This window comes from Letharia lupina, assembly GCF_014066315.1.
Source record: "Letharia lupina isolate WasteWater1 chromosome Unknown contig_18, whole genome shotgun sequence".
Lineage (NCBI taxonomy): Eukaryota > Fungi > Ascomycota > Lecanoromycetes > Lecanorales > Parmeliaceae > Letharia > Letharia lupina.
In genome coordinates, this window is record NW_023502987.1 from 1053673 (window position 1) to 1074616 (window position 20944).

Consider the following 20944-nt stretch of genomic DNA (forward strand, 5'->3'; position numbering starts at 1 on the left):
TTTTTATCTAAATTCTAATAAGATAAAATAATATTTATTTTATTAATAGTATATTAGCTATAATTCTTATAAAGTATATATCTAATAATAATCGTATAAAGATTAAGAAATAGACTTTAATTAGAGATCTTAATATTAATAGTAATATCTATTTTAATAATATTAAAGAATTAATCTTTAGAATATAATATAATAAGAATATAGATATATAATAAACCTCGTTTTTAAAATTTAATAATATAGATATAGATCGAAATTTAATTTATTACTTATAAAATCAGTTAGAGTTAAAATTAATCGATATTTTAATTAATTATACTTCGCTTTTATAAGAATAAAGAAATTTTTTAGATAATATATAGAGTTAATCGATAGAAATTATAATATATAAGAGATTAAACTATATTAGAAGTATTCTTAGAGACTATTTAACTAATATATTATCTAAAGAATTACTCTATTAAATAAAAAAAGAAAGAATTATTATATTATTTATAAAGATTTTTAGCTTTAATTTAAATACTCTAATAATTAGATTAGATTAATTAATAACGCGTTTATTAAATAGAAAGTTTTTAATAATCTCGATTTATTTTAAATTATAGATAAAAGTCGTAAAGAGATTTAATTAGTCGAATTTAATAAATAGAGTAATAGTATTTTAATAGAGTTATTTTATAAATTATAAGTCTTTTTAATAGAAGAAAGAAAGAATAATATATTATTTACTAGTTTAATTACTTATAATAATTTTATTAATATAAATATTAACGATTATTTAATAGATATTAATTTAAATAGTATTTTAATTTATTTTTAATTAATAATGTTTATTATTTTTAATAGCTATATAAATATCGTAAATAAAATATTATAGTAATTTATCGTAGTAAAGAAGACGATTAAACTTATTAAAATAATTCTATATTATATATTTATAAAAAGTTAGCGATTAATAGAATAGAAGAAATAGATAATATAGATCTATAATATAAGATAATGTCACGGTACGCCAAGGCCTCTTCCAGAGCCACCACCCAATCGGGCCTAGCGTGGCTTGGCACCGCACATATCTGCCCTGCAGGCACATAGAATAATGAACATCTTTTACACCACACACCAAATCATGACATAGTCATTCATTGTCTCCTGACAACATGGTAGCAACACCTGAAGATCATTCAACAGGCGTCTATTAAGTTATTTCGCTCCTCTACAGTGCTCCTACTCCCAGAGCCCCCACCTACCTCAACACCAAGTACGCTCCTACACCAGTACTCACAGTCCCACGAGTCGCTACACGACCCCACCGTCCACTAAGCGATCCTTTTGATAGGCCAGTCGCTATGCCTCTCAACAGCAGCCCTATTCCCGGCTTCTCAGCAGAGCAAGTCCGCTCCATTACCAAGCTCATAGAAGACGTGCTCGACAAGGCACTTGACAAGCGATTTGGACCACTGCAGCCACAGCAAAAGCAGTCAGTTATAATGCCAAAGCCGGCACAGCAAGAGCAGGAACAAGAGCATAGGCCATTGCAACAGGCAAATGTGGAGAAAATTGCGGAGAAAACTGTGGAGAAAAATACGGAGAACATTGCGGAGAAACAGAGCATCGCCAGCAGCAGCAGTCCTATTCAAGCGGGCACTCTCTCCACAATTCCACACCAGGCCACTATGCATAATTGCGGAGAACCTTCCCCTCGCCTCAGCAGTACTCCACTTTCTACCTCGCTTCTCGCCTCTCAACTCGCCTCTCCGCTCGGCTACATTCGATTCGCGAAGGATATGGAGGCTATAGGCCAAGGATAGGTGCATGGACATATGGACGGCGCATGCTTGATGTAGCTATCCAGGGATGCCACGAGGACGTGTCTTTTTTTCCTTCTTTGCGGGCATGTTGTCACGGTACGCCAAGGCCTCTTCCAGAGCCACCACCCAATCGGGCCTAGCGTGGCTTGGCACCGCACATATCTGCCCTGCAGGCACATAGAATAATGAACATCTTTTACACCACACACCAAATCATGACATAGTCATTCATTGTCTCCTGACAGATAAGCTTTACTTATACAGAGTTACCTCGACTAATAGTTCTATTAATTTATAAGATAATTTTATTATAACTATATTAATAGATAAAAAAACTCTTATTTAATATAATATCTATATTAGATATATTATTATATTATAATTATTTATTAAATAAAAATATAAGAGGATAGTGTAAGAGTATATAGGCTAGATATTAATATGAAATATTAAATCTCTTATTACTTTAAGCCTTTATTAAGATATTCTTAATCTTAGATATATTTAATAAATTATCTATATTATCTTTCTAAGCGATAATAATTTTATCTAAAATAGAATAATTATAGATATATAGATTATAGTACTATAGATTTTTATAAAGTAGCTTATAATCTTATATATTTAAATCGATCTTTAACTTTTCGAATATTAATTTAAAAGTATTAATATATAAATTGATACTTTTAAGAATTATAGCTATTTTATAATAAAGTATTTAATTAATATAATTATAATAGCTATATCTAGTAAAGTTAATATAAAAAACGCGATTAAAAGAAAGTTATATTATATTATAGACTAATTTTAGATATTATTTATAATATAGATTTAATTAAAGATCGATTTTTCGCTCTTTAAAGGCGTTAGAATAGATATATAAGTAATAATTATTTTCTAGATTTTATATATATATAAGATAATTAAATAATTAATAGTAATCTATTATAAGATTATAAAGATTATATTATTATATTAAACGCTATAATAGCAAAATTCTTTATAATTATTAATAAGATTTAAAGTTTTTAATATTAAAGAGTAAAGAATTTAATTAATAATATACTCGCTAAGATTAATTAAATTATTTATACTTATTTTAATATCTTTATAGCTATATTTTATATCGTCTATCTTATTTATTTTAGATATATTAACTTTAGTTTTTTCGTCGTTATAGTATTTAACTATTTTATCTTTTTATAACGCTATATTATAGCGATTATAAATCTAATTTATAAAATCTAAATTATATTATATAAGTTTTATAATATATAAATAAGGCGTAATATAGTTAATAAGCTTTATTAAAAACTAAATAGAACTTAAATAAGAGTTAAAAGATAGATTAAAAGAATATAAACTATTGAAAGAGTTATTATTAAAGAAGTCTATTAATAAATCTTATAATAGAGGATTTTTTATAGCGTTTTCCTTTTATTTAAAAGTTTCTTTTTAATAATATTTAGAATATAATATATATTAAGAGATTTTAAAATAGAATAATAAAGAATAAATAAAAGAAAAAGACGCGTTTTAGAAGATAGTATCGCTAAATTAAAAGATATTATTACTAATTTAAGAGAAGTATATAGAGAAAGATAATAACTATAAATTCGTTTAGACTTTTTTTAAGAGTCTTTTAATGCGTTTAGAAGTAATAGTAAATAGCTATTAAGCTCGCTTATAGCCTTAATTATTAATAATAATAAATTTATTAAGAGATAGTTTAAGAGTATTAATAGGGGCTCTAAGAGATAAGTAAAAGAAGTATATATATCTAAAGCGTTTAGTAATATTTCCGCGAGAGATATTAAGAATAAATATATTTATATTAGTAAATTAATAGAATAATAGAAGAAGAATAATTATATAAATAGATAAAAGAATTATTATTCGATTTCGAACGCGTCTAATATAATTATTATATTTAAATATTTATTTAATTTATTAATAGTAAGTTAAACTTTATAATTTTTATATCGTTAGAAAGCGTAAATTAAGCTTTATAATTTATAAAATTATAAATTAACGAGTAAAGGCCTATGAATTAAATTCATAATCATTTTTTTAATTAGGGCTATCGAGTAAATAGGTAAGCGATCTTTAGTGAGCGATATTTGAATTCCTTACGCTTTAATAATTATAAGACTAAATTTAGAAATTCTTTTTTTATCTGAAAGCCCATGTTTCGTTCTATAATTGAAAAAAAAATTCTTAAAAATTTAATAGAAAAGAAAAAAGTTATTCTATGTGTCAATAATATACACCTATTTTTTTGATGGTTGCGGACGAACTTTGGTGAGCGATATTTGAATTCCTTGCGCTTTAATAATTATAAGACTAAATTTAGAAATTCTTTTTTTATCTGAAAGCCCATATTTCGTTCTACAATTTAAAAAAAAATCTCAAAAATTTAATAGAAAATAAAAAAGTTATTCTATATGTCAATAACGTATACCTATTTTTTTGATGGTTGCGGACGCTAATTTATTTACCCGCGATGAGTCAGTCGATCTAATCAAAGAGCGTAGCGAACTCGAATTTATGATTGGCTGTATATACAAATTCAAGGTTTTCAAGCTCAGCCCTATCTTATTCTTTTATATATATTAATAATATTTATAGAAAGCTAATTATTTTAGAGTATAAAATTTTTATATATAAAATTTTAATAAGAGAGCTTAAGAGGATTAGTAAGCTAATTTAGTTAATCTAATTTAAGAGTATAGTAACTCTAAATTTATAATTAACTATATATATAAATTTAAGATTTTATAGCTTAGTCTTATCTTATTCTATTATATATATTAATTATTTATCTATATTAATAATAATAATTAAATATAATTAAAAACGAAGTTTTCTATTTATTATAAATATTTATTTATTAAATATATATTCTATTAATTCTTTATTTAGTAAAGATCTACTTAAAGACTAAAGCTTATTAATATATACTTAATATATACTTCGCTTTTATCGTATAATACTAATTTCTTAAATTCTTATTTATAATCTTTTAGTCTTAATAGTTTTAAAATCTATTATATACTTACTTTTAATATCTATTATATACTTATTTTTAATATAATTTTATTATATAATTAATATATATATTATTTTAAAGATCGAAGGTTTCTTTATCGAAATCTGGCTAAAGTCGAAAGTTTCGCTCTTATATAGATACGCACTATTATAAGATATCTTAGAAACACTCATAGGGCTACTAGCGTAGGCTTAACATCGCATATATATATATATATAGACCACATAGATAATTAATAACTTTCACACCACATATATATATAATTTAAATTATAATAATTTTTTAATAATTAATAGTAATATCTAATTCTACTTTATAGAATATTTAGACGTCTTTCTAGACGTTTATATAAAGTCTATATTAATATCTAATAGTATAACGCTTTAAGCCGAACCTCTAATATACTTACATCATCGAGTATCTTTTAACATCGTCCTATCGATCCTTTTACTAGGTCTATCGATATACTATAGCTTTAAATACCTTCGATTAATTAGATCTACTTACGAGACTTAATTAGATAATAGCAATAATTAAATCCCACATGACTCCTACGGAGCTATAAGCACTTAAAGCATTCGATCTACTATCTTTTAACAATAAGATGACCTAATAGAAAGCTCGATCTAGGCCTACTTAGTCAGCCACTCAGTCAACTCAGCTAGCCCCTCAGTCACCTACTCAACCAGCAACTCAGCCAAGCACTAAGCCTATCACTCAGCAAGCCACTTAGCCAGAGCATTCAGTTAAGCAAGAGAAGGAACTACAATAGGTAATTATGGAGAAGACTGTAGAGAACACTGCAGAGAAATTAAGCGGCAGCAAGGCCCCCATCACTAAGAACATGGCTTAACTCTCCATGATCCCACGTCAAGTCGCCACTTAGCAAATGAAAAATACCACTACAATCTAGCCTGCTATCTCTGCATACCTGGGCAATATCACATTATAATACATCACTGCAATAAGCACATAAGAGAAAGATCTACTGCGTCGATTATAGCTAATTAGACCTCTGTAGACAAGGGTCACCTATTAGACGATATATATTTAAACGAATTAAAACCGTTCGATATCTTATTTCGAGAGCCATTTCATTATTCAAAAGCTTTTACTACGATAGAAGAACTCGTAGAATATATACCACTAATTAGCCCGATATCTTTATTCCTTTCCGATTTTTCGAAAAGAATTATATATATATACTTCTTACTATAAGAATATAGCATTTCTCTATTTTTTATAGATAATTATTATAAGATATCTTAGAGATACTTATAGGGCTACTAGCGTAGGCTTAACATCGCACATATATATATCTATAGACCATATAGATAATTAATAACTTTTATACTATATATATATATAATTTAAATCATAATGATTTCTTAACACGTACGAAGAAGATTAAACTCGTATACTTTCTCTATACGAGTAGAGTGTCGAATATTATTTCAGATAGCTATATTTATAGCTAGAGAAAGTAAGACGTTAAGTATATTCTAATATTCTATTCGAAATAAGCGAAAAAAAGATAAACCTTAATAAGAGAGGCTAGAATTAGCGATATACTAGCTATACTAATATTTTTAAGAGAGATAAAGACGATTACTAGATAGATCATTTAAACGAATCTTTTAAATTAATACTTACTTATTAATATATAGCTATATAAGTCGATTCCCTAGAGATAAATAAAGAAAATTACTAAATTAAAGGCTTAAAAGAGAAATTAAAAGATTTAAGATATAAATATAATAAAAAAATTAAAATATATCGTAAAGATAGCGAAAGAAAGAAAAGTAAGAGTTTTAATTATAATCTAAAGAGACTAGATAAGGTTTCTCTTATAAATATACATATCACATATATAGTAGCCCGTAATTACTCTTTATAGTTCGAGTAGAAGCGTATATAAATAAATAATTAATATTATTTTAAATATTATTTAATAATAAAGTCTATAGTAGAAAGTAAATTATAAAGATTAAGATATATATATAATATATATTTATATTTTTCTCTAAAGTGCCGATATTATTTTAAATCTAGCTCGAGTTTATTTAGGATAAAATGGATATATTCTGCATATACTATAAGTTCATCCGAGGTGAAGCGAGCATATACCGAAGCTTCACCCCTGCCGAGCTGTAACCCGAAATAGGCTAACGTGCTAGGCTGCTAGCGTGGCCCCTGAATTTAGTACGGACTACGGAGAAGTGGGGCCGTTCTCGAAACCTCATCGCATCTTCTATAGAATCCTGTATCTACTGCTGCATATGTGAGTCAGTCATGCCTGCTGCAGAGGTTGGGAAAAGGAGACTGCAGGGGGCCCTCTTTAAACAGCGATCCGAAGAGTGCATATTGGGTGGTCAAAGCGGAGGCACTGCAAATGCTTGCCCAGCCAATCTCTATCGACACAGTGAGAAATCAGCAAAGAGATGGCCAGCCTTACATCCGCTTAGATGAGCTCGAGCACTCTTGTGGTTTGATGGCAGATCTTGCAAATGCTCTGTTGAAGACAGACTGCTCTATCTAAAAAGATGCTCTCTAAGAGCTTGCTACGACTAGCCCGTGTATGGTCGCAATCTCGATATGCTATGATAGGCCTGCCTGGGACATCACAGCACCTCCTCTTGCACCCGTAAATGCCTTCATGAGCCCGAGGGACTTCCTTCTGATGCCAAATCTCTCGACAAGGTCTGTTCTAGCACGAGACGCTTCTCCACGACCGCCGCGACTTCGGAAAATCGCGCGGAATCTAAGAAGATCTCGACTTAGACCTAGACATCTTGTTCGACCTTGCAGAGACTCATCCTACGTTGACAATGCAGAATGTTTTCACATTGACTCCATTGTTGCCGACTTGAGAAAGCTCGAGTGAATTAGAACCTCGGATGCCAAACCCGAGCTTCAGCTGTTCCTCCGCGGCAAACCCTCTCCTTTTGTTCACACGCTCACCTCTCAGCTTCAAACAACCTTTCACGACTGCTCTCAATCCCTTGTTACAGCTCAAACTCTTGATCTTCCATCCTCTCACATACATCTCCAGACTACCACAAACACAGCATCACAGTGAGTCTATCCCACCCATTACATGCCTTTAGAGCTCCATGAGCGACGTTAGGCTCACTTCAATGGGTCTTCTTCCCACATTACATCATCACTCTTTCAATCTTTTGCGCAACCTCTGCACTTTTCTTAAGGGAGACGATCTCTCGAATCACGCTTTCTCCTACTTGAAAAAATAACATTCAGTTTACTGACATATTCGGGCAGCTCGTCAAGATGGTTCAGGGACTACCAGCAGTCGACTGGAAGAAGCCCGAGAACAATGCCAAGCTCTTCGCTGCAGTCCTAGCTCTCATCCCTGGAACACCCGACTACAAGAAGATCGCTGCAGTCTTTGGTGAGTCTTTCTTGATTGTCACGAGCTCAAAAGCAACTATTGTGATCAATTATCACATCGCTACTGCACTTGGCCTCAATTTCCACAAGACCAAGACTATAGGAACGGCTGATGGAATTTGTTATATAGGTCCCAATGTCCCAGCTAACGCCATTTCATACCGCCTCAACGTCGTTCGTAAAGAAGGCGTGGCTTTGGGTCTCAGCCCCGGCTCTGGCTCTTTCTCCACTCCCACCAAAATCAACAGAGCCGCCAAGCGCGCTGTTCCTGCTGCCACGAACAATATGTTGAAGGGAATGGGCCGTAAGCGTGGAGGGATGCTGAGCGATGGGCCGAGGTGAGCTGCATGTTCCTGCGCCACAGATCTTGTACTGACCCTTTCAGCGATGACCCGGACGTTGCCATGAACAGCGAGGAAGAGGAGACCGCCGCCGAGACTGACGATGAGAAGATTCCCGCTACTCCTATCCCTTCCGTCAAACGTCAGAAGACCGTAAATGGCCGTGTCAGCAAGCGTATCTCTCCTCGCAAGGGCAAGAAAACAGACTACAAGAAGCTTGATGACCCCTTCGCCACCATGGACAATGCCAAAGACGAAAACGGCAACAATGTCTTCGGCGAACCCAGTGGCACCGAGTGAAGACACTTACGCTACGGATGGCTCGTTCAAAGAGACTGGGAAGGATGCTGCTGTCAAGTTGGAGGAGGCCGTTTAGGCGATCGTGACAGCTACGAGGTGGCACATCCTGGACATGCATTTCAGCAAGGGTTCTCGCAGAGCAGTGGTCCCGCCTCGGTCAGATGAAGCCTTGGACATTGTGGCAGATCATCGCTTGTAGCGCTGCGTAGCATAGCGTTGGTGGTGGATTTCCATAAGCAATCCCGAATTTCGCGATCTTGATGCACAGACCCCACTCGTCTTACCCTGCTCTTTCGCCAATTTCCTGCATCGATGACTACCAGGATAACATTGCCCTACCATCATATCCCAATACAATAACCCCTTTATCGTTTTTGCAAGGATTATCGCGTAGAGTGCTCGCAGCTGCAGCTGTCGCGACTGCGCGGTTTCACGCGTTCGGGAATCCCTGCTTCCCCGTTGAGCTAAATATGCAGAGCATCAAACCTGGCACTGGACAGTGACCATGGACTCGAAAAACCTGAAATAGATTGTGCTTGTTAGCTGACAGTCTGCTTCGTGCAAAAGACCCCGCGCTTCTCGTCACCTTCGTGATTGTCTTTCCTTCTCCGGTATAGCACGTTCAAATCCTTATGCTCTCAGACTACCACCAGTCACCACCTCCCCTGGCTCCTATCGCCCGTACTTACCACTATTGCTTCAAACCCCGTTTGGCCTTGTGCATTCCAGATTGTTTCGCAGGCTAGCACTCGGCGGATTTTTGCTTTCCAAAGAAGCATGGCACCTGCAGTAGCGTCTCGCTCGTCGAGCCAAACAGAACTTCCGACAGCTTCGAGCAATGTGACGCATCATATTGCTCTTGGAGACAATGCGCTGTATCTTATTTACTGTATTGAAACGCAGGAGAAGATTGCAAGGGGGCCTAGGTGTGAGTCATAGCGTGGGGAGCTGTGCTGGCTTGAGAGCGACGGGGGAATTCGTGTGCTGCCGGAGCCTTGAGAGAGGCAGTTCGAGGGGCCTTTCTGCAAGCTCGCGAAGGGTCTAGGAGTGGATACAAATACTTGCTCTCGGTTCTTGAGGTTGGTTGTTATATGCTCTGTTCATTGTGTCCTTGAAGCAGACTCCGTGGAAGATTGTGCCTGTCTGCATCCTTCCAGGCTTTGCTTCACCAGAAGATTGCGCTCCGGATATAAGATTTGGCTTCCGTGGATTACATACATGTCTTTGAGCTGTTGAATCCAAGCTGCTTCTTCGGACTCACATCACCTCCACTCCTTCCCACCACAACGCTGCCTCTCACCACACTTCGTTACTGTAAGTCTAAGCTTTCTTTTCTGGTCCAAATCATTCGATCCCTACTTCCATTTACTAACTCGAACACCTCACAATATTCAAATTGCACTCTGAATTTGAAGCCTGGACAACTCACTCCCGCACAGACCTTCACAGCTTCTGCTCCTCGGACACAACCTCAACCCCAACTCCATAAGACACTCACAAACTTCCACAACCCAAAAATCTCCACGCCAACTCTCTCAGTATGCCTGTCAACTGGAAAGACCCGGAAGCATTCACCCGCCTCCTGGCGGCAACGGTGGCTGCGCAGGATATGAAGGTATGCTCACAGCTTTACTTCATGCCATATCAAGTGGTTTGCAAGTCATGACTAGAGTCTCTTGATCATTACTTGCGGTCCTCTACATTCTCCATCTTCTCGGCCTTTTCACCCTATGTCTCTGTCAATGCAGCGTCGCTCTCTTCACACTAACACCTCAAGTCTTTCAAGAACAACGCTGACTTTCAATTTCCAGCTCGACTACCGCAAGATCGCGTCCATGTACGGCAACGGTATGTGGCAACGATTCAAGCATCCTCCACCCTTTTCAAATACACCACCTTCCATCTCCTGCTTCTCCGTTGCCTATGCTGATACCCCACAGGCGCCACCTACGACTCAATCGAAGGCCGCTTCAGAATCATCAAGAAGGAAGCAGTGGCCTTGAAAGCAGAAGTTGACTCCGGCAAGCGTCCCGAAGCTCCCACCCGTGGCACCGTCTCCGCCACCCTCACGCCAAAGAAGCCCAAGTCTACCGTCGGCACTCCCTCAAAGGAGAAGACCGTCGGCGGCCGCGTGGGGAAGAGCAATGGGACTCCCACCAAGAAGCGCGGCAAGGGGATCAAGGAGGAGCCGCAGAGCGGGTATGATTTCATCCAAATCGTCTTATAATTTCGAGAATTTACTGACGATCTATCGTAGCTCGAGTAGTTTCTTGGAAGTGCCCAGCACCGAGGACGATGAGGACTTCGCGGCCAATGTCCAAGGCGGATACAACGATCGTGGCGGTCGCGCAGCACAGGGTAGCGTTGACGGTGGCGAGTCCAGCCTCTACTACGACGGTGACTTTGTTGACGGTGGCATGGATATCGAAGCTTTTTAGTCTCGGACGTGATGCGCTTTCGCAGCGTTGGATGCTGTCTTTCTGAGCCGGTGGATTGGGACTGCGGAGGGTGGTGCCTGAGCTTATAGATCTTGAGATGGATATGTGTTCTGTGATGGCTCCTGAGATAGCGCAGGCGATCATGATGATTGTGCAATCGCGAAGGCTTGGATTGATTGTCCAGAACATCGAGATGAGATATTCCATCGAGCACTTACAGATAACACAGATCAAAAGGTCACAAAAGCAGAACACGATTCGCATTTTTGCAAAACCCAGAAGCTGGTCTGATTGCGTGCTATCTAACCAACGCTATCCGAGAAATGCCCTTTGAGCGTGCGAGCGTTGCCAACGAAAGACATGCCCAGGCCGCTCTTCGCTCTACCACTTTCTCCACACTTACTGATCCCCATCCTCTCTCAGCCAACGCGAAAACCGTCAAGACGTGCACCGATCGAGATCTCGGCTGCAGTAAAGCGGTGCCAGGTTTCCACAAAGCCCACCTGTAGCCCAAGCCGGCCATCGTCGATCGGACCTCCACTTAAGCAGCGGCGTCGTAGAGACTGTAGAGTATTAGCGAAGCAAGATCGAGAGAGGGGTCAAGAGGACATACTCGTCACACTCCAGATCAATGCCCTCCCCCCCTGCTTCAGCTTTGAAAATTTCGGCGCCGATGCCGTCCACCTCGGCTTCGCGGTCGACCTTCTTTTCCGACTTCATCTTCTTCTGCGCCATTGGCGTGAAGAGGGTCGCTCCTTCGTCGTCGTCGTCGTCTTCGTTGACGTTGGCCTTGCGCTTGCGGGTTTTGGTCGCGGTGCCGGAGGAGGTTGAGGGTTTCGGCTTGGTGGCCTTGGCGGGTTTGGAGGCGGTGGTGCCGTCGGGGTTGGCGGGTTTGACGGTGCGTTTGATGGATTGGAATTTCTGGCTGAATGGGACGTTAGTGGATGGATGAGATTGAAGTGAATGACGGTATCCGGAGGCAAAGCTCGGGTGCCGGGTCGAGCGTCCGAGGTAATACTTTGACCGGCATGGCATAGTAGAGACGTCGGTACAGCTGTAGAAAGAGATGTAAGAATCATGGAACCTACCGACAAGCCTCGCCTGTTAAACCGTCTCCCATGACCGCTGCAATGGTGTCCCAGGTAGAGCGAGTAACGGCTGGATTGGTGATCGTAATCACCTCGATCAACAGCCGCTTTTCGCGAACATCGTCCCAAGGCATGATGAATCGAAAGGTGGTGGTGGTAAGAAAGGAGTTTGAATGAGCTTAGATATGAGGAGAAGATGTGTTTTGGAGCACGAGGTCGGTGAAGGGCGTATTCTTGAGATTGTTGGGAGGTGAGTGAGTTAAAGGTAGAGGATGAGTAGAGTAAGATGAGGTGGATGGTAATCGAGGGTCTTATGTTAGCTGTCGATCACCCAGGAAGTGAATCTGTAATCGATAACAACCTTGACTCGGCTCTTCCTGCAACTTCTGTGAGTGGGTTATTGCATAGATACGCAGAAGTTTTCGGTGCTCTCCAATGTTTACCAGGCTGTAGCATTGGTCAGATGTCAATGTATGAAATATATGGGCGGAGGTCCTTGCCGTTATTGATCTCGAGGCTTCTTAATCATCCCAGATGATCATCGAGCTATACGAGCTTTGTACTGCTTCTGACCTGTGGCTCCAGTCTTTCTTTTCGCTTTGTGGCATCGCACCAGAGATAGTGCAAGCCTCGCGGACGGATCAGTCGTTCTCGAAACATGCCCATGCGCAATTTCCTCCACCATCGATCCCGATGCATATCTAGAAGGCGCTGTCAGCTACACTGAGAACGAAGAAGCGACGGCAATAACTTTGTCGTGTTTGCTTTTATTCGTTCTAGAGTCTCTGCAGAGATTCTTCGCTTGATGCAGGAAGCCGACGAACAAAGCTTCAGGCTTTCCACGTCTTTGATGTCGCTTTGCGCGACAGCAAAGCTTTCATTACTGGTGCGTGCGTGCCCAAGTTAGCGGTCAATAGGCTCACCTATTTCTATGTCCCATCACTCCACTTCACTCGCATCAATATCCTCCAACAGACCTCCCCTACCACAATCATACCACGCGCTGTGCACTCGTTATTGAGCCCCGATCCAGCAAGATAAGATTACTCACCACATCTTCACACCCATCCTTCTTCGTCTTCTCGAACACTCTTCAAGATCAGAATCCAGTATGGCAAGCCTTAGGAGGAACCGCACCATGCCAACTGATGGCGCCATCTCTAAATTCCTCTATGTCATCATGAAACAGCTAGACCTCAAATCGGTAAGCCGTTCTTCTGAATAATGCCATAATTAATATACTTACTCAGCTTCATAGATCGACTGGCAGCAGGTTGCTGATCAGCTAGACATCACCAACGGTCACGCCGCCCGCATGCGCTACTCTCGCTTCAAGCAGCAGATGGAGGGTGTCGCACCTGCCCCACGCAAGGCCAGAGCCGCCGTTCCCCGTCAGAGGACATCGAAGCCCGACAAATCTGACAAGAACAAGACACAGACAGAAGAGCATCAAGGGACAGTCTTCAAGGCGGATAAAGAGGAAAATATGGATGCGATGTCAGGCGTTGAGCAGACTGTCAAGGAGGAGCATTTTGTCAAGCCGGAGCCGGAGATCAAGGCGGAGCTCGGTGGAGAGGAGGATGGGACGTGGTCGCCGGACGATAGTGCAGATGCTGACGCGATGCAACAGATGTCCCTGGAGTCAGCAGCTTTTGTGAACCATGGCAATCTGCTGCAGTACTCTCCAGTGGAAACACCCCAGATTTCGCCAGAGCTTGTTGCAGTAAAGCCAGAGCCAGTTGTCAAGATAGAGCCTCTTTGGGAGAACTGATTTTGCTTTAGTAGCCTTGTCAATTAAATAGAGTAGTACAGTGTAATGGACTAAATGTGATGGAAACAAAAATGGACTAGTGCGGATCCTTCACTAGCTTCGAGTTCTCCCACAACAACGCTGTAAATTTCCAGACCAAATCGCCTCTTCACACACACTATTCTAGACTCCTACCGTTGTTTGAGACATATGAAAGGGCAAGCAACCCTAATAGACAATCCCGAAGCACTCCTGAACGGCTACCACTTGACTTCCCAAACCTTCAAAACTGCACCTACCACTTGACTTCCCAAACCTTCAGAACTGCACAGACGCTGACTGCACATACCTGCACATCCGGCAAAATCGAGTCAACTTCCATAGGGACGATAAATCTCTTCGACGAGAAAAGCCCTCTACAACACCCCCTCCCTGTTCACCAACACACGCAAGGCCATGTCTTCCAGCACCCGATCGGAAGATAGAGTTATTGATCCACACAGCGCATCTCTTGAGGAAGAGCATAAAGCAAGCCTTTCTAAGCTGACAAAGAGAAAGAGAAACGTGGAAGATACAGAGGGCGGAGGAGCTCATGAAGCGGGTTTACTCGGTGTCAAGAGACACTGCGCGGAAGATCACAAGATGGATCAAAGCGCCCAGTCTGACCAACAAGGGGCAAGCAATCAGCAAATGAGTGACACCAAAGGGCAAGGAGTCGATGAGATGAACATCGACAGCAACAACAAAGAAGGCGAGCTGGATCCAAAGCTGTAAGGGCCTTACTGTGCAGCCTCCGAACGGCCTATACTGACCTCGTAAGTATGGAAGCAACGAAGAAGATGGGGATCAAGCCTGGCAACGAGGTCAAGAACGATATGGATTGGGCCGAGTAAGCACTGCGGCATCATTCCCCTGTTCCAGATACTAACCCCCCTTTCAGGATTTACTCTCATCCATACTGGCCATCGTCCGGGACATCCAGCTCTCGTCAATGAGTGTCCGTCTTTGCTCAAGCTTTTCGACACCATGCCTGAGAAACACACTTGCTATTCTTTGTTCTTCGGGGGATTCTACCTTGATGGAATGGTTTAAGAGCATGGAATTTGGCTGGCATCATCGACAACATGTGGAAACACCAACTTTCCATCGTTAAGACACACATATGGACGGACAGATGTGTCTATGCATGGTTATCGTGTTTAAGAGCAATCCCTGAAGGATGGAATTGTCGTGCTTCAATGGCTGCTTATGTGCGCCGGGAACGCTAGCATAGCGTGCCACATTTTACTGAGCTGTCCAGAGGTTCACTCGTGCCTCCAACATGCCTTCCTATCATACCATGCAATGAGCTGCTTCTGTATCTGTTGATCCTACTCAATGAAGCGTTCATTCGTCACGTCTGACTTCTCATGTCTACTTTAAGCGCCACAACAAGTTGTCCTTTCTCCAAGGAAGTAATCATCCCCAAGATTGATGTCCTTAGATCCAAGTCCTCGCCATTGATAGCTCCCTCTGAGTGTCCTTCCAGGAGAACCTTTTGTTTGGGACAGTCTTCCCTTATTTGCTGCTATAATATCGTTTTTCCTTTGATCAAGAATAAAGTGGTCTCAAGTAGACAGTACTTTCCTTTCCGACAGACAGAACAATATGGAATGCATTCAAAGCAAGACAATATATGACCCATGTACCACAGTCTTTGCAAATGATACCATACAAGGAATACTTGGTTCCCCCTATTTTTAGGGAGAATATGGCACATTCTATCTGTTTCCTTGACTGCCCGTCTGAGAGCATTCAAACAAAAGCAAGACGTTTCAAAGAATGTGGACCAAAATTTCTACAATGGCCATCAGATAACGAGATACCGAACTTGTCAATTCCTTAAAGCATGTGATATACGCAGTGTTTTTCACTGGCTGCTTACCTGACTATGCATAGTCTCTGATAAAGAAACTATGACTGTTGACGATGTAGAGAGAACGGGATGCTATGTAAGTCAGGATTTACCATTACCGGCATGCAGAAATGGCTCGAGCCCCCCCTCCCCAACAAACACACAGCAGCCCATGGTATCTACCAGTTCTAGATAGCGGCTTCTAGAAGCCTTGCCCATGTGGATGGTCCTGTAAGCACCCTTCTCCAGCCCAAAGTGACAGGATTCCAGGCCCATGCACGATAGAAAGGCCGCAAGCAGTCTGTCCGTTCATCATCTCCCGATAGAATTTCATTTAGGGTCTCTACCTGCAGTGTATGCAAGTGCTACTGTGGATGGCTCTCTCTGAACCCAAAGTGCAAAAACATGAAGCTTAACTGTGATTCGGAGACCGTCTGAAGTCTGCCTAGCAACTATCTTTAATTCTATTCCTACAGGTTGAGTATTCACCGGGGACATATTCGTCTTGATCCTTCACGCAAGTCCCAATGAAGCTGGCACTGGGAAATGAATGCCCTTAGCGCGGGCTTTGGCGGGTACTTAAGCCTGCATCTCCCACCAGAACCAACCTTCTCCCTACACAAGCACACCCACTCTGGGACATCGTCCTTCATCAATAATCATCAAGGGAGGGTCCTTCCATTACAGGATATACCTCTACAAGCTCCTTCGTCTTGTGCCACATCTCCTTGACGGTGCACGTCCGCTTTTTCACTTCGATTACTTGGGTCTCATCCATGCCAACACAGTGGCTCTTATAGATACATACTCATCCATCATCACCTCTAAGTTCTATATTGATTTTCACCCTTCACCTGGCTGTGTACACTGGTAGTTACCCTCGAACAGCAGAATTCCATCACCTTGAGTGCCCTTCATTGATATCAAAACCGCAAAGAGCAGGCAAGACTTTCGATCAATTCGATCTCCGTGCGGACCTCACTTGTGTCAACCGTCGAGTGTCTTGGTCTACCTGGCTGTGCTCACTGGTAGATACCCTCGAACCTTCGAATTCTACCAGCTTGAGTGGCCTTCATTCGTGTCAGAAACGCGAAAAGCAGTCAAGACTTTCGGTCACTTTCAAACGCTATCCGAACCTTATCTATGTCAACCGTAGAGTGTCCTGCCACCTTACACGGACAATGTTTGGGCGTATTGCCTTATCCATTTTCCGGATTTCCTGATCCTGCTCGAATCCAAAGGGTTTTACTCACCCAGAGCATCCTTGCCTCTGTACACCAGACAACGTCTTGACCTACGGACATTAACGATGCTGCGGCAGAAGGCCAAGATCTGACACAGGCATTGAAAAATCCGCCAACAACGGCTCAGCACATCACAGAGTTGGTAGAGTTCTCCACCTCTCTGTCTCCAATCTTGATCAAGAAGTCTGGCCACTTGCGTCTTCTGTATGCCACACGCAAAGCAGTTTTATCATCAAGTAAGGCATTCTTCTGGCCTGTTTTCATCCTATTGCTGACTCGATTTGAGGTTCTAGCCTCAGTACCGGGTCAAAAATACCACTCGCCATCTCTCGTCTCAATCATAGACAGATGTTCATAGCTAAAGGATTCCTTGATACTTCCGGCCACTATGGTCCAGAGTCTAGCATGTCAAAATCGGTCCTCCAGTTCTCAACCGACCAGCGATGACCTTGTTGCTGCTGATGACCTCGTTTCCCACAGAATTGGCAACCTCAGCCCCGACACGAACATGTGCCGAGAGGGCTCACAACCAAAACAAGTTCAACCCGTCCATCTTACATCATCAACAACCGCAACCTTCAAGAGCAAAAAGCACGTCAAAACTGGTCCTGTGGTTCTGAATTGACCAGGGGTGACCTTGCTGCTGCTGATGACCTTGTTTCCCAAGGGAACATTGGCGAGCCCTGCCTCGACAAGAATATGTGCCGAGAAAATTGTGACCAGGGTTCACAACCAAACAATTTTACCTTCTGATCAACTCCTCCATCCTACACCATCAACAACCCCAACCAACCCTCAGAAGCAAAAAGCAAACACCATGGCCACTGACAACTACATATCCCCATACACAGTTGATGAGGGTACTCGTCGCTCTGTCATGGCTGCGCAAGAAGCTCCGTATTGGGAGGCCAACAGACTCCCTAGACTGATGACTAGATACACAACTATACCTTTCCAAAACGGAGATCTCAACCGAGCTCGCATGCGTTGGCATCGTCATGCTGCACACAATCCTAAAAAGTTTCAGTCCGTGATCGCTTCCTCTTGCCATCGTCGTCAGGTGGCCAACAATATTCCCAGGGTAGTGATCGGATACAAAAACGTTTCTTTCAGGATCGTTTCCTATGTTATCGGGCCTCGTCACTACAGCCAGCTACACGAGAGCAGGACACGATTGACGCTCGTCTTCCATATATCTAGACACTGTTGTCTACTCAGACTTTCAGCGGAGTTGTGGCTCGAGATTTACGAATGCGCACTCATCAGCCCAACTCGTTGGTCAGGCAGGGATCGAAATCAGCGATATTTTCCTAGAAAAGCTGGCGGTCAGATACACAAAGACTTTTTTCCAAATGCATTCTTGGGATCAGCAACCAACCTCAACGGGCACCCAAGGTACCTTCTGTTTTGCAGAGACTCAAGGCCTTCAGAATCAGACCAAACCTACCTCATGTACAACAAGCTGGAAGATCAAGACCAAACAGAGATTCCGGATGCCGACGGCATAAATTGCACTGCGCATTACACGCATCTTGTCTCGGCACACTCCTGCATAGTGCGCACTTTGCACGAGCTAACGCCACTTCTGTCGTCGGTCTAAAAACTACACCTTTAACGCTCTCGCTTGTATGCTATCTCATCGGGAATGGATGATTCACGTTGTGGTGGTGAACGAGCAGCGAGAAACGCAGCACGTACGGTCAACCTATATACCACGTCTGCACCCCTCCCACCTCAGACAACGTAGCCCCCGTTGTCCTTACTCGAGGTCAATCCGCCCTCGCAGGCAACATGAGCATCGGTAATCTACCCGCTATTGGCTCACACAGCATCAAGAATAGCCGCAGCTAACATAGACTCAAGCAGTGCCTCCTCAGCTAGCAGGCTCGCCTCCTAGACAGGACTCCCCTCAGCATGCCACCCTCTTCTACCGCCAGACGACATCGATTTACTCTTATATAACGATCATCGAGCAACGGAGGCTGTGGTAGACATGGAAGAGCACTTATGGGATGCTGGTACTTGAGAAGAGGTAGAAGGCGCAAGAGTGGTCATAAGAGATTGGATAGGGTAGGAATCTAACTCGCGCGATGAACAAAATAAACGCATGCATATTTTCGGCATCTGGAGTGGCAGCAAGGAAGGTGTTGGCAAGAAGAATTTGGTTATAGTGCTACCTATTCTTACAGGGCGCCAGGCTCGGTGTATTGGACAGCTGTAGACAGCAGGCACCATGAGGACGAAGTCTTCAGGACAGGCATGATACCTGCTCGTAGACTTTTTATATACCATGAGAGGGGTTGAAAAGGCCGGCCGGAAGTAGATAGTCCCGTCCCGTTAGTGGGTACATAAAAATACTTCACAGCGAACTCTCACTTCAAACTTTCACCCTTCCTTTCTTCCTCGGAAACCCTCACCAACCATCAACAACAACAAGCAATTTCATGCACAAGATACTCATACACTGATTCCTCATCTGCTACTTCATTCGTAATCATCATCCTACCGTACAGTGTCAGTACCATCGTCCCTCAGATTGTCATGATCACTGACTTCGAGCACTGCTGATCCACCTTCTGAGACCCAGACACTTACCAGCAACAAACATCCAATCCACTCATGTCTCAATTCAGCGAGAAGGAGCTTCAGCTCATGGCCGCCATGGTCAAGAACTTCGAAGGCAGCATCACCGCCTTCGTAAGTACTCATCCCCTCACCTCATATTGCAATCTCATCGTCATGGCTCTCGAGCTCATCCTCACACTCATTCCCCTTCTCTGACCGCGATACTATACAGGTTAACTGGGACCAAGCAGCTCTCGACTCGGGCTATCAGGACTCTAGGAACGCGAAGGTCATGTGGGGCCGTCTGGCCAAGAAGCTCGCCACTGCTCCCGCCGCTCCTGCCGCTGACGGAGACGACGACAATGCCGGCGAGGGTTCTACTGCTTCTACTGCAACTCCCACTAAGGCTAGCAAGAAACGCAAGGCTGCTGGCACTCCTCAAGCTAACAGCGCCCCTGCCAAAGGTAAGATCTCCCCACGAGCTGGAGATACGTGCCACAGCTGACCTGCTGTATAGCCCGTCGTTCTACCAAGAAGGCCAAGAGCTCTGGAGACCTGGTCGACCAGCTCAACGCTAAGAATGAGGCTGCTGCCGCTAACGTCAATCCCGAGGGCCGTTGTAAGTACCTCCCTCCTCCCTTGCAGCTATCAGTAGCCCATACTGATGGTTGTTCAGCAAGCGAAGCCGAAACCTTGATTGAGCAGGAAGGCAAAGAGGAGGCTGCCTGACGTCTCCAACGCACACAGAGGTCTCCATAGCATAGCTCGGATAGCTTAGGATCGACTTCTTTGAAAGATGCCTGCTTGCCTTAGTGGTGGTGGTCTTTGGAGTATGGTTGTCGTCGTTGTGCGATGCGTGGATGGACTACAGTGTATATTCTCTTGTGAAGACGAGACATAGCTTGCTGTAGTCTCCAGAGTTGAAGCCTTGCTACCCTGGCTATCTATGAGCCTCTGTGACGATCTTTGTAGCAGCTACTACCAATGAGAGTAGACATCCTATCACTGTGTTTCCCTTGCAAACAGCGAACCGAGACTACCGGCTTAGGCGTTTTCGAG

At 42.0% G+C, this 20944-nt stretch overlaps 7 protein-coding genes across 7 annotated transcripts; 6 read left to right on the plus strand and 1 right to left on the minus strand.

The window, feature by feature from the left end:
• Window positions 1–1157: 1157 nt before the first annotated feature.
• HO133_003763 (uncharacterized protein) lies at window positions 1158–1808 on the plus strand (the record flags this gene model as incomplete). The annotated part of the gene is made up of 2 exons (XM_037294685.1): window positions 1158–1190; window positions 1260–1808. The coding sequence occupies 2 exons, from the start codon at window positions 1158–1160 to the stop codon at window positions 1806–1808; spliced, it is 582 nt and encodes a 193-aa protein (XP_037149373.1).
• A 6337-nt stretch (window positions 1809–8145) lies between these two features.
• Window positions 8146–8906, plus strand: HO133_003764 (uncharacterized protein; the record flags this gene model as incomplete). Its single annotated transcript, XM_037294686.1, has 2 exons — window positions 8146–8603; window positions 8651–8906. The coding sequence occupies 2 exons, from the start codon at window positions 8146–8148 to the stop codon at window positions 8904–8906; spliced, it is 714 nt and encodes a 237-aa protein (XP_037149374.1).
• Window positions 8907–10446: 1540 nt separating this feature from the next.
• HO133_003765 (uncharacterized protein) lies at window positions 10447–11344 on the plus strand (the record flags this gene model as incomplete). The annotated part of the gene is made up of 4 exons (XM_037294687.1): window positions 10447–10521; window positions 10718–10754; window positions 10847–11105; window positions 11164–11344. 4 exons carry the CDS (start codon window positions 10447–10449, stop codon window positions 11342–11344), a joined length of 552 nt encoding a protein of 183 aa, XP_037149375.1.
• A 541-nt stretch (window positions 11345–11885) lies between these two features.
• Window positions 11886–12566, minus strand: HO133_003766 (uncharacterized protein; the record flags this gene model as incomplete). Its single annotated transcript, XM_037294688.1, has 3 exons — window positions 11886–11907; window positions 11958–12269; window positions 12433–12566. 3 exons carry the CDS (start codon window positions 12564–12566, stop codon window positions 11886–11888), a joined length of 468 nt encoding a protein of 155 aa, XP_037149376.1.
• A 1004-nt stretch (window positions 12567–13570) lies between these two features.
• On the plus strand, window positions 13571–14203 carry HO133_003767 (uncharacterized protein; the record flags this gene model as incomplete). Its single annotated transcript, XM_037294689.1, has 2 exons — window positions 13571–13636; window positions 13691–14203. The coding sequence occupies 2 exons, from the start codon at window positions 13571–13573 to the stop codon at window positions 14201–14203; spliced, it is 579 nt and encodes a 192-aa protein (XP_037149377.1).
• Window positions 14204–14638: 435 nt separating this feature from the next.
• HO133_003768 (uncharacterized protein) lies at window positions 14639–15075 on the plus strand (the record flags this gene model as incomplete). Its single annotated transcript, XM_037294690.1, has 2 exons — window positions 14639–14952; window positions 15003–15075. 2 exons carry the CDS (start codon window positions 14639–14641, stop codon window positions 15073–15075), a joined length of 387 nt encoding a protein of 128 aa, XP_037149378.1.
• A 4864-nt stretch (window positions 15076–19939) lies between these two features.
• On the plus strand, window positions 19940–20614 carry HO133_003769 (uncharacterized protein; the record flags this gene model as incomplete). The annotated part of the gene is made up of 4 exons (XM_037294691.1): window positions 19940–20017; window positions 20118–20349; window positions 20403–20504; window positions 20562–20614. 4 exons carry the CDS (start codon window positions 19940–19942, stop codon window positions 20612–20614), a joined length of 465 nt encoding a protein of 154 aa, XP_037149379.1.
• Between the last annotated feature and the right edge of the window lie 330 nt (window positions 20615–20944).